The following is a 12,090-nucleotide window of genomic DNA, read 5'->3' as shown; positions in this document are numbered from 1 at the left end:
CCAGGCTCTGGTGCTGGTATTTCTGCTCAGCACTGTGACGGTTTAGCCTCCAGCTATGCCACAGCCCCTCTCCGTCCTAGCTGGGAGCAGAGGTTTGTTCGGGAGAGGTGAGCAGAGCTTGGCAGCCACCGTCAGCCCAAAGCGTTTCTCCTGAACACGCATCTCCCTCTTCCCTGTTTTGCTGGTGCAAGACCCGGTTTGTATGCGCGGGGTGCAGAGCTGTGCGTGGTTCTCTGCTGCCCTCTCCTTGGGAGAGGGGTGGCAGGACATGGAGGCAGCCAGCTAGCCTGCAAAGCACACTACACCGGGGGAGGCCCATCCTTTGCAATGGGGGGGTAAGAGGAAGGACCCCACCATGCTGATCTTCTTAGTATGGCAGAGAGCATTTCCTTGCACCTTTTTAAAAGGCGTTTTCCCCAGTAGTACTCGTTTTCGTGATGAGAGAGGAGATCTAACATTAATTCTCAACAACTATTTCTCCTTTGAAAACAAAATATCCGCAGACGCTGCTGAAGGGCAAAGCTCTCTGGGACCTGCACTTGCCAGCTTCCAACTGGACAGTGGAGGATGTTGCCAGTTTCCTATCAAACCATCCAGAGGACTTTGAAACAGCAAATGGCTCAGTGTATACCTGGGTGGATGCCTTCAATGAGACAGACCGGGCTATCCAGACCATCTCTCGCTTCATGGAGGTGAGATCCTGCTACTGTGGGCAAGGAGCTCAGGGAGGGCAGCAGCTTGGTCTCCATTTGTGCAGTGGGGCATTCCTGGAAAGGGAAGATAGATGTTCTTCAGTCCATTTTCTGTAAACAACCAGGCTTTAGTAGGGCTGAGTGCACAGCATGTTAGAAAATACCATTTTTTCAGATGCCTAAATACAGACGTAGGAACCTAACTGTAAGCCTTGTTCTTGAAGCTCTCACTTTAGCCATTGCATGTGGTTTCCCACCCTGCTGTTACTGGGCGACTGAGAGCTCCTGCTTGCCTCGGCAGTGTAACAGCTCATATTTTGATCTGGGGCTTTAGCTGGGGACTGCAGTGAATCTAGCAGCTGCTTTAAGCTGTGGAAGACATAGTGAATAATGGAATTTGTTCTACTTGTTACTTGATCATCTTGGCAGGTGAGTGCAAACAGAAACAGGCCTTGGCCTGTCAGGGGCCTGGTCCAAAGCCTTTGGGTCTCTCCACTGATTTTTAGAGGCTTTGAATTAGACCTAGTTTATTGGTAACAGAGAAAATATGACTATCTATGGAAATTGGTGCTTGGATGGGATCCTGTAGCTAGTACTGCAATGCTACCTAACCTCTTGTCTGGAAAATACCTTTGCTGGGGTATTTCTCAGTGATATATGTTTGACTGGCGGATGACCATCAAGCATGAAAAAATGACATCTCTAGCAACTTGCTGGGCTACCATGAAACATTGCAAAGTAGTCCAGCACTACAGCCTTTTCTTGGGCATGGCATTACCATTGCAGAGTTCTCCCTTTTTTTTTTCTCCTACCCAAACATAATCAAAGTCCATTTGGTTTGGTAACATCCCATAAACGCTTCCAAATCTGTTGCTGTCTAGTGTGTCAACTTGGACAAACTGGAGCCTGTGGCCACAGAAGTCCGTCTTATAAACAAGTCCTTGGAGCTTCTGGATGAAAGGAGGTTTTGGGCTGGCATAGTCTTCACTGAAATAGCTCCTAACAGCATAGAGCTCCCTCAACATGTGAAATACAAGATACGTATGGACATTGATAATGTGGAAAGGACTAACAAGATCAAGGATGGGTGAGTCGTGACATCCTGCCTTATGAACAGTTTCTTACAGGGGATGCAGCGATGAGGATTTCTAACAGAAAGGTCTTGTTCCCTTGGTGCAGGTACTGGGATCCTGGTCCCCGTGCTGACCCCTTTGAGGACATGCGCTATGTTTGGGGAGGCTTTGCCTATCTGCAGGATGTGGTGGAACAGGCCATCATCAGAGTGCAGACAGGCACGGAGAAGAAGACAGGAGTTTATGTGCAGCAGATGCCCTACCCGTGTTATGTGGATGACATGTATGTATGCAGGCTGCTTCAAAAGCTTCCAGGTTGATTGTGGCTTGGGAGGCATGGGCTTTTGTTACCCCTCAGGCAAGGTTTATGTCCCTACTATCAGTGGGGGAGCAATCTCCTTAGTGTTTGTAATCTCTGGGATTAGGGCATCTGCATGGAGGATTTAGAATATGTAATGACTTGCAGAGTCCTTCCCAGGAGAGGGATTGTCTGTATGGGACTTTCACATACAGAGTGCATTCCTGAGATGTGACCATATCCCCAAATGTGATACAGGCAAAAATAGCACTGGAAAAAAAGCAGAGACCTAGGCACAGGAGAGTGGAAAGAGGACAGTTGAGAGCAGTCCCCAGGAAAGGCAGGTTTTTGTACCCGCTCTTCCACTGAATGACAGTTGCGACTCTAGCTCCCACTCCAGGCTGGTGATGTGCTCTAGACCCATCAGCCTCACCTCATGGTGAGACACTGGTCCTGTCATGCGTGCTCTGCACATCGGCTGCTTTGTGCAGTGAAGCCTTAGCTGTCACCATGCTCTGCTAGCCCTTGAGTGGTACCTGAAGTTGCAGTGATGTTTCTCACTCTGTTCTCCTAGCCCTTTTCCTTCCTTCTTTCAGATTTCTGCGTGTCATGAGCCGCTCCATGCCTCTCTTCATGACTCTAGCCTGGATCTACTCAGTGGCTGTGATAATTAAGGGCATTGTGTATGAGAAGGAAGCCCGGCTGAAGGAGACGATGAGGATTATGGGACTTGACAATGGGATCCTTTGGCTGAGCTGGTTCATTAGCAGCCTCATCCCTCTCCTGATGAGTGCAGGCCTGCTGGTACTGATCCTTAAGGTGAGTTGACTGGTTTGATCTGTGGCAGCAGAATCTAGTCTTGAGTCTGCTAAGCAGTAGTCTGCACTGGCACACTGGAGAAGAGTTAGTGAGTCTGGGTTGATGAGCAACTTTTTGGGAGCAGGGTTTTGGAACAAAAGAGGGCTGAGTGGCTGAAAATAGCAGGAGAGGTTGTAGTAGATTCAGTGCTCTTGAAAAGGTGTCTCTGGTACTGCCCCACTTCTGGGAAGGCCGTTGGGCAAATTGCAGCAAGCCCAGCCTCCCCTGAGCAGCAGCTCTGCAGACCTGCTTGTACTAGACCCACCTTGGAGAGCTCTTTGAAAGCCTGATGCACCTGTTGTTCTCCTGCCAGATGGGGAATCTGCTGCCTTACAGCGACCCTAGCGTGGTGTTTGTTTTCCTCTCGATCTTCGGTGTTGTGACGATCCTCCAGTGCTTCCTCATCAGCACCGTGTTCTCCAGGGCCAACCTCGCAGCTGCCTGTGGGGGCATTGTCTATTTCACGCTGTACCTACCTTACGTGCTGTGTGTTGCCTGGCAGGACTATGTCAGCTTCTCACTCAAGATCTTTGCGGTGAGTGTTGAGGAGACTGTCCTGGGCACTGGGTGTCAGCCAGTATGGCACTCAGCAGCTCTCTAGCTGGACACTGATAACAAAAGGGGGGAGGTGGCAATGGGACAATAATTTTCCAGTGTAAGAGGCTATCAGGGCTGGGCTTGGTAAAGAGGTTGACTGAACCTCTTTAGGAGGAGCTAGGAGCTGCTGGGAGGGTTTTGTTGGCTTTGATAGTTGAAGTAATTCAGCCAGACTAAGCTGCCTTGATCTCTGTATGCTGTGATGCTGTGCCACCAAATATGCAGGCTGAAGGAACCAGCTGCCTTTCCTCTGTGCAGCGCTTCTGACCTCTCTGGAGAAGGTGGCGGTTAGTGATCTCTTCCTCACATAAAATTCCAAAGAGCAAGGGAAAGAAAATAGGGAAACAAACAGTTCTGGGTGGTGGTCCAGCAGAGACTTCAGGCCTTGCTTGCTTGCTGGAACCAAGACTGAGTCTTCCACTCCCTCTCTGCAAATACGGGTCATGTTCCTTGGACCTTGGACTTTTCCTTTAAGGCTTCTTGACTATGCCCATTAGCCTTGTGCTAGAGCTGAGCTGCCCAATTGGAGAGTAGTTGTGAAAAACTGAATGCATGTTCATGCCTCCCATTTGCAGAGCCTGCTGTCTCCAGTAGCCTTTGGCTTTGGTTGTGAGTACTTTGCACTGTTTGAGGAGCAGGGAGTTGGTGTTCAGTGGGACAACTTCTTTGAGAGCCCATTGGAAGAAGATGGCTTTAGCATCACCACATCTGCCGGCATGATGTTGTTCGATACCTTCCTATATGGGGTCATGACCTGGTACATTGAGTCTGTCTTCCCAGGTGAGGTCTGCTTCTGAGGGAGGATCATGTCTTCACACTTTTAAATAGATTCTTTCACCCTAGTCATTTGCCAGGGGACAAGTTGGGCCCGTTTTTAAGCAGCGCTGTAGAAAGGTCATGGAGGAGAACCACAAACCAGCATGACAGTGAGGTTGTTGCTGCTAATAGCAGTGACTGTTGCCCAGCACAGAGGCTGTGCCCGATTGTGGTGATGGCTGAGCTAGTCCCAGAAGCTTTGGTGTTCTTCAGCTGTTCCCTTCTCTGAACTGCTAAGTCCACAGACCCTGCTGCAGGGGAGGAGTTGAGAGTATCAGCACCACATGTGGCTGCTTAGCACCTTCCAGCACAGGGCTTTTAACCCTGAAGTGAAGTTTGGGGAAAGAGGTGTCACTTACCCCCACAGTCTGGCAGTGTCTCCATCAAGAAAGATCTCTTAGTCCTGCCTAACCTAGAGGCTTACTGTGGGTGGAGTACTTCCCTTCTTGTGCTGAAAGCTAATATAAGAAAAGGAACAAATGCAGTCATGCTCATGTAATGCTTTTGTCTTTAGGCCAGTATGGGATTCCCAGGCCCTGGTACTTTCCTTTCACAAAGTCTTACTGGTTTGGCGAGGAACCACAGGACAGGCAGCACCCTCATCCTGACCAGAAGGGGCCTTCAGAAGGTAAGTGCTGCACACAGAACCTTTCTTCAGTGAAGTGTTGTGGTCTACCTTTTTGAAAGGAGAGTCCAAGGACAGCAGGACTGGCATGGCTAAGATGAAATTGGTCATTGCTCTGTTATTGCAGTTTGGGTGTGCTGATCAGGTGGGTGTACCCAGATAAAGTACTTTGCCCACTTGAGTGCAGATGGGTCCTCCAGCCTCATGGAGTTGAAAATTCCTCCCATTTTTGCCGACCCTGGTGACACTGGATATTTCCAACTCGCACATGAGCCCAGTAGAGAGAAAAGAGCTAAAAGACAACTTCTCTTGAAGGTTTCTGCCCTGAAGAACAAATGTCATCAGTTCTTCATATAGCTCATTTCTCCTTGGATCTCCACAGACTTGAGGGAATGTGGTGTTTGTTAGAACTCCCACACAGTTACTGTTAAAACCTATCATATCTCTCTCTACTTTGCTGTTTTCTTCCAGTCTGCAAGGAGGAAGAACCTATGCATCTGAGCCTTGGTGTTTCCATCCAGAACCTGGTCAAGGTTTATCGTGATGGCAAGAAAGTTGCTGTAGATGGTCTCACACTGAACTTCTATGAAGGACAAATCACCTCCTTTCTGGGACATAATGGAGCAGGGAAAACCACTACTATGTAAGAACAAAATAATGCTTTAAGACAGTGGGGGAAGTGACTCTGAATACTGCATTTCCTGTCAATGAGGTAGAGGTAGCTATACAGCTGCAGTGTGCAAGCTGGTACAGATTAGGGTGCTCCAGTGATCTCAGTGGAGCCCTGCTGACCTACTCTAGTTGTGCAGCTGCCTCAGAAGATGCACAGATACAGGGAACTGAAAGTGGAGGTAGTTCAGGTTGAGGTTGTGCCGAGTGAATCTGCTGGCAGCATTTTTTAGTAATGCTATTTGTGATTCTGACTTACCAGTGTAAGGAAACGAGTTGGGACTGAAAGGATGAGAAGCTTTTAGAGGAAAAAATATTTCCTTCAAGCAGAGTCATTTGGGTGTGCTTTGATCACTGTTAAAACCATTGGAGCTGATTTTTTTTTTAATCCATTAGCGAGATGTTTTTCAGACTTCTTTCCTGATGTGGGAGTTCCCCAGGGCTTCCATCTACTCTTCATCCATCCTGGCATGTGCAGCAGCCACTTCCTAGTGGTCAAACCTGCTTATCTGTTGTGTTTGTCCTTCAGGTCCATCTTGACTGGCTTGTTCCCCCCAACGTCGGGTACCGCCTTCATCCTGGGCAAAGATATCCGCTCTGAGCTCAGCACCATCAGGCAGAACCTGGGTGTCTGTCCACAACACAATGTGCTGTTTGACTTGTGAGTAGCATCTGTGAGATGCAGGGCTGGTGTTATCCAACAGACGTTTGGGTTCTTTGGGAGACAGTAGTGAGCTTTCACCTAAGATGGTCCTATCTTTATCTGTGTACATGGTGTGAGGCAGCAGGGTGGTGTGAGATCGGTGCAAAGACATTCTGTTTATTAGTGTGTTTGTACATGCCTGTGAATTATCAGCAAGAGTCTACACTTTCATTTTCTGGCTCTCTTTAAAGAAATCTGCTCCATTAAACTTAACTAGGCCAAATGTTTCCCCAGTGCCTAGTGATTTGGGGTATTTAGGATACTCTGTCAAGCGCCCTTAAAGGAGGATTATTTACATTGGTGCTGAATAGCCACACCCTGAAATCAGGCCCAAGCTGAGCACACCCAGTCTGTAGCTCCTTCCTGAAACCTCAGCCTTAAAAGATGTTTTCCCAAGCCAACAACCATGCCTGCTGTAATGCTAATGCAAGGGATGAATCCCAGCCTGGTGCTCTCAGCTGTGCCCTGAGCTTGCTTCTGTTCCCTAGGCTGACTGTGGAGGAGCACATCTGGTTCTACGCTCGGCTCAAAGGGCTGCCAGAAAAGAAGGTGAAAGAGGAGATGGAGCAGATGGCAACGGATGTTGGTTTGCCCCACAAACTGAAAGCTAGGACAAGCAAACTCTCTGGTAGGTTCAGCTGCTTTTATGTTTCTCAGCTACTTCCTCAGCCCCAGAAGAACTCTTGGGTTTCACAGAGGCTGCATCACAGACCTTGGTTGGATCCTCCAATTAAATATAGACTACCACACAATTAAACACTTAAGGAAATCTGCTATTTATTAGGTACCTAATCAGCATATCTTAGTAAACTTAACAGTCTCACGCTGTCTTATGCTATCTAATGGCCATAACAAGTCACTCACTTTCTCTGAGTATTTTGTACTTGTTTCCATCATGACATAGACCAGCTACATGTGATATGTGTTCTCCAAATGCTTACTAATATGCTTGGGTTTTATGGGTTTAGGTGAGAGTGGCTCATACCATAATCTCCAAGTCTCTTACTGTTTGTGAACCGTATGTGCATTTCTTAAGCTGATTTGAGTGTCCTTCCCCTTTGTTGAGGAGTGGCAGGGTTCCTGTGTCACTCTGTACCAGATAGTTGAGGGACCGAGACTCCTTTGTCTCTGACTCAACTGTCACAACAGACTGTGCATTTGACCTTGGGAAGGGAGAGCAGATGGCCACAGGTTGGCTTTAGTATAAAAGAGTGTAATATAATTCCTTCCTGCTGCCTCTGGCACACTTCCACAGGAGGAATATCTCTTGGGGACCTATTTCTGCAGCTCAAGCTCTGGAGGCCTGTGCTCCAGATACTGAAATATAGTTAGGGCTCCATCCAAGCTGGCGACGTGCTACTGTCAATGTTGAGATTGTATGATTCACTTACGGAAGGGCTTGCAAAGTGAGCTTTCCTGCAGTAGGAGAGTTGGACTCCACTGAGAGAAGACCATCCAGATGAATTATCCCCTGTCCTGAAGGTGATGGGACCCTGAAGGCCTGAAACAGCAGTGCTTGGTCTTCTCAGTATGCAATTCTGCTTTCTCTTGGAGAGCTCATTATCCACAGTGCTGCAGCTATCGCTGTTCCCCTCATCTCTGTGTCAGCCTGAACACCTCTTTCTTGTGCCTGTCAGGTGGCATGCAGAGGAAGCTCTCAGTTGCCTTAGCCTTTGTTGGTGGCTCTAAGGTTGTCATTCTGGATGAGCCCACAGCTGGGGTGGATCCTTATTCTCGCAGAGGGATATGGGAATTGCTCCTGAAGTATCGGCAAGGTATGTGGTCTTTTTTTCTACTCCTAATGAATGTATTGTGGAGAGCAAAAGAAAATCAATCTGATTTAGGATTTTCTCAAAATAGCAGTGTGTCTTTGCAAATCTGTTGTTGCCTGCACTGAGGAAGGAACAAAGAGCATGTAGGACAAGGATGTTCTGATCTTTCATCTGTCCTCCTTTCTCATCTTATTCATGTCAGAGGTCATGGACACAGTTCCTTACTGGGTTGTGAGGGCAGTTAAAGTCAGAAATTCACCCTTGGTGTGCAGCAGTGTCCTGTTCCGCTCTGCGCAACCAACCTTGCTGACATGAAATTAACCTGCCTTTGCTGAGCATGACAAGGGCCTGCAGAGAGTGGGGAGAATAAATCCATGACAGCAGCTGCGAACCTTTTCCATACTGCTAGGCCTTGTTCAAAGGAGCCTGGACTGGTGGCATCAACCTCCCATCCAACTTCATGGCAATATCCAGATGATTGTGGCTTTGACTTGGGAGCATGGGTATGGTTGACTTAACAGCAGTGTCTTCACTTGCTTTCTTCCAGGCCGCACTATCATTCTCTCCACGCACCACATGGATGAGGCAGACATCCTGGGGGACCGGATTGCCATCATTTCTCATGGCAAGCTCTGCTGTGTTGGCTCTTCTCTCTTCCTGAAGAACCAGCTGGGAACAGGCTATTATTTGACCCTGGTCAAGAAGGATGTGGATTCCTCTCTGAGCTCCTGCCGAAACAGCAGCAGCACAGTGTCCTATCTGAAAAAGGTACAGGTGACCCTTCCTGCTCATATTCATTCTTCCTTCATGAAATCTTAGGCTTACAGGAAGCAGCAGCTAAGATTTTACATGGTAGAATGTCTCAGAGAAACCCCCCATTCTTTAAAAGAATTGTTACTTGCTTTTATAGGTACTATGCCAGATCATGTCTAGTTAAACTGTTTCATGGGATGTACATCTCCATTATGGTTTCTTTCAATGCTGGTGGTCCAGAGCTGATTGGAGAGATACAGAATGGATGAAATGCACACTTTAGTAACACTCATTTCTGTAACTATGACCTCTTGGTTATATTTCAGCCCTTTGCAGTGCTATGTCACCATTACTTTCTGACTCCTCTGTGGAGTATCCTACATGTTGCAGCATCTGGTTGGAGTTACCTGGTGTGTAGCATCTGGTGGGCCCCTTTTTGGTTAAACAGAAGGAAACAACGGTTGTCTTCTCTTTTGTGACCAGGATGACAGTGTCTCCCAGAGCAGCTCTGACGCTGGCCTTGGCAGTGACCATGAAAGTGACACACTGACAATAGGTGAGGCTTGGAAGAGAATGTAAGATTCAGTGCCAGTACTGACCTTGCTCTATCTTTGACCTTGGACAACTGCCTAAACCTTGCGCCCCTGTGTAGCTACAGTCTTGGGACAGTTATTAAATTCACAGAGATGGTGTTTTTAAATCCATAAATATTGGAACATTTTTCTTTAGTAAGCCATTTTGGGTTAATAACCAAAGATTGTATAGTTGCTAGGCTTTTTAGCAGTATGTAATGTTTACTGGTGAACTGTACATCAGTGACTTACAGGGCTGCCAGTAGCATGTAAAAGCTCTCCCAAATTCTGCAAATAAAAAGAGTAGCCAGGCTTGGGTCCAGGCTTTTGTCCAAGCTTGTGTTAAATGTAAAAAGAAACCAGACTTCCCATGGAAATGAGCTGCTTTCCAGACATGTCCCATTTTCCCCTCCTTTCCTTCCAGCAAGGTATTTAAGACTGAGCTGCTCTTTCTACATAATGAGCAGTAACAAGATGAACACCATCTTTTGCTTCTGGTTCTTCCAGATGTCTCTGCAATTTCAAATCTCATTACAAAACATGTTCCTGAGGCCAGGCTGGTGGAGGACATCGGCCATGAATTAACCTATGTCTTGCCATACAAGGCTGCTAAAGAGGGAGCTTTTGTGGAGCTGTTCCATGAAATTGATGACCGTCTCTCTGATCTTGGCATTTCCAGCTACGGCATCTCTGAAACCACCCTGGAGGAGGTGAGTAAGCTGAAGATTCTCGTTTGACTTAAACTAGACAAAACAAATCATGGGAGAAATAAGAACGAGACAGAGTCTTCTCTCTTCCTGTAAACATATATTGTGGAACAGGCAGCTTTGTGTTCCTTTCCAAAATGGATTGTCTTCTGCCTTGTTTAAGTGTGTGCTCATGGAGGCATGCATTAAAAACTGAAATGTAGTACAGGCAAGCATAGACAGGTCCTTTTTACTCAGTTGCACTTCACTGAGATGTCACGTGGAGGTTGGCCCCCAGTTGGCTTCTAATGACTGTGTAAACACCTTTGAGGTATTTTTAGGGATGCTTTGTGCTGCATTTAACTGAAAACATACATTTCGGTACTGGAGACCATACTTTACAGAAACCACTTAGACGTATGCCCTTGTTAGGGGTGTTTTTAGGGTTTGTTCCTTGTGGCTGTGTTCCAACTGACAAGTTTCCTTTTCTTTTATCACAGAATTGTCATGCACTTTATCCCGCTTATGTGAAATGTCTTTTTTAAATAATGACAAGAGAAACTGAAATGGTGGTGTTGTCACTTACTGAGGTTGCCCTCTAGGTTCTCCCACAGCTGTGAAGGCCTTGGCCGCTCTCTGGAATTTGATCCTCCTCCCCAGTTCAGGAGAGTCTGTGGGACAAGTTCCACAAAGGTGCATATTCAAGCGTGAACAGGAGTGTGAGGACTGTCAGACTAGGAGGAAAATGGGATTCCCCAGATTTAGTAGCTAGGTCTTTTTCTGAGACATGGTAAAGGGCTTGTGTTTGAGATGCACTGAGAACTGATATTGGAAAGGGGGAACATCTGGTATGTGGTTACAGGCTGACTCCTGGAAGCTGAAGAGAAGCCACAAAGTCCATGTCCCCATTGCACAGGGGATGAACCCTGTATCCTCTACTCTTGTGCTGCATCTGTCAGTCTTGTGCTTTCTCTTGGCATCCTCTGAAGCAGTTCCTGCAATAGTGCTCCTCTTCTGATTTTCACTGACCCTTACCATTGCTTTTCAGATCTTCCTGAAAGTGGCTGATGATAGTGGTGTGGATGCAGAAACCTCAGGTGGGTGTAGTTGTGCCCTACAATATTGAAGGGGACTTCAGGGGGAGGTACACTTTTGTATGGTATTTGTGCTGTTTAAGCACAAGGCTGATCAAGCCTAGATATTTCAGGAGTAAAATCTCAGTGCAGGGCTTAGCACCCAGGGGAATAAAGGGTCTAGTGGGTGTCTCAAATGAGGAGCGTTCCTGGTCTCACCAGCCTTGGGCAGGTGGGTGACCTTTGTCTATGGCAGTATGTCCAACTATACAGTGACACAGACTGAACTGGAACTCTCCTGTGCTAAAATTTTTAATGACCTAAAATAGCTGTTCTTAGTATACTTAATGCATGCTTTTATATACTGTTAACTTCTATTGACTCAGTAGTAGCACCTTTATTTTGTCATACTGGAGAGTTTCTAGTGTTTGAGTGTATTGTGAATTACTTTACTGAAGCTATTGTGTTCTCTGAGAAATCGGAAAAACTCTTGACAGGGTCAGACCATAGTAGGGACCAAATGACTTTCTGAGAGCAGCACACTGCACTAGGTGCTCGTGCCAGGATTTCCTGATAAACTAGTGCTAGCAAATTGCACTTGGAGTCATATATGTATTAAGTGAGAATTTTCTTACAGTGAGAGCAACCTGCTGTTTCCATGGCTAAGTGGGGAAAAAAAACTGTCCAGGGCACTGGAAGAAGCTTCTAGGACAGCACACAAAAATGGTGCATAAAACATGTGACCCTTGCAGGGTGACAGTCTTGGTTTTACTTTTACCTGCACTGGAGTCGCTCCAGATCAGCTCCTCAGTTTGCAAATGGATGACATGGAAAATGAAAATGATACTGCTTTGGTTTTTCTGGGGCTAATTGGAGATAAGTTCAGCTAATCATAACTGCATT

The 12,090-nt window shown here is 46.8% G+C and overlaps 1 protein-coding gene across 7 annotated transcripts in view; it reads left to right on the top strand.

The window, feature by feature from the left end:
- ABCA1 (ATP-binding cassette, sub-family A (ABC1), member 1) overlaps positions 1-12,090 on the top strand; it is a 95,731-nt gene that overhangs the window by 65,272 nt on the left and 18,369 nt on the right. For all 7 annotated transcript variants that reach the window (XR_774212.1, XM_010565208.1, XM_010565206.1 and 4 more), the window contains 15 exons: positions 504-692; positions 1,574-1,779; positions 1,872-2,048; positions 2,660-2,882; positions 3,235-3,456; positions 4,094-4,298; positions 4,849-4,962; positions 5,431-5,602; positions 6,158-6,289; positions 6,820-6,959; positions 7,969-8,106; positions 8,651-8,871; positions 9,340-9,412; positions 9,936-10,138; positions 11,163-11,211. Coding sequence is in view for 6 of the 7 variants with exons in the window: in XM_010565208.1 (XP_010563510.1) it covers positions 504-692; positions 1,574-1,779; positions 1,872-2,048; positions 2,660-2,882; positions 3,235-3,456; positions 4,094-4,298; positions 4,849-4,962; positions 5,431-5,602; positions 6,158-6,289; positions 6,820-6,959; positions 7,969-8,106; positions 8,651-8,871; positions 9,340-9,412; positions 9,936-10,138; positions 11,163-11,211 (2,464 nt within the window). In the remaining variant the exon portion in view is untranslated. The remainder of the gene's footprint in view (positions 1-503; positions 693-1,573; positions 1,780-1,871; positions 2,049-2,659; positions 2,883-3,234; positions 3,457-4,093; positions 4,299-4,848; positions 4,963-5,430; positions 5,603-6,157; positions 6,290-6,819; positions 6,960-7,968; positions 8,107-8,650; positions 8,872-9,339; positions 9,413-9,935; positions 10,139-11,162; positions 11,212-12,090) is intronic.

Source organism: Haliaeetus leucocephalus, unplaced genomic scaffold (genome assembly GCF_000737465.1).
Source record: "Haliaeetus leucocephalus isolate CR32 unplaced genomic scaffold, Haliaeetus_leucocephalus-4.0 Scaffold187, whole genome shotgun sequence".
Classification (NCBI taxonomy): Eukaryota; Metazoa; Chordata; class Aves; order Accipitriformes; family Accipitridae; genus Haliaeetus; species Haliaeetus leucocephalus.
Note: the sequence above shows the minus strand (reverse complement) of the source record. Positions and strands in the feature narration are given on the sequence as shown.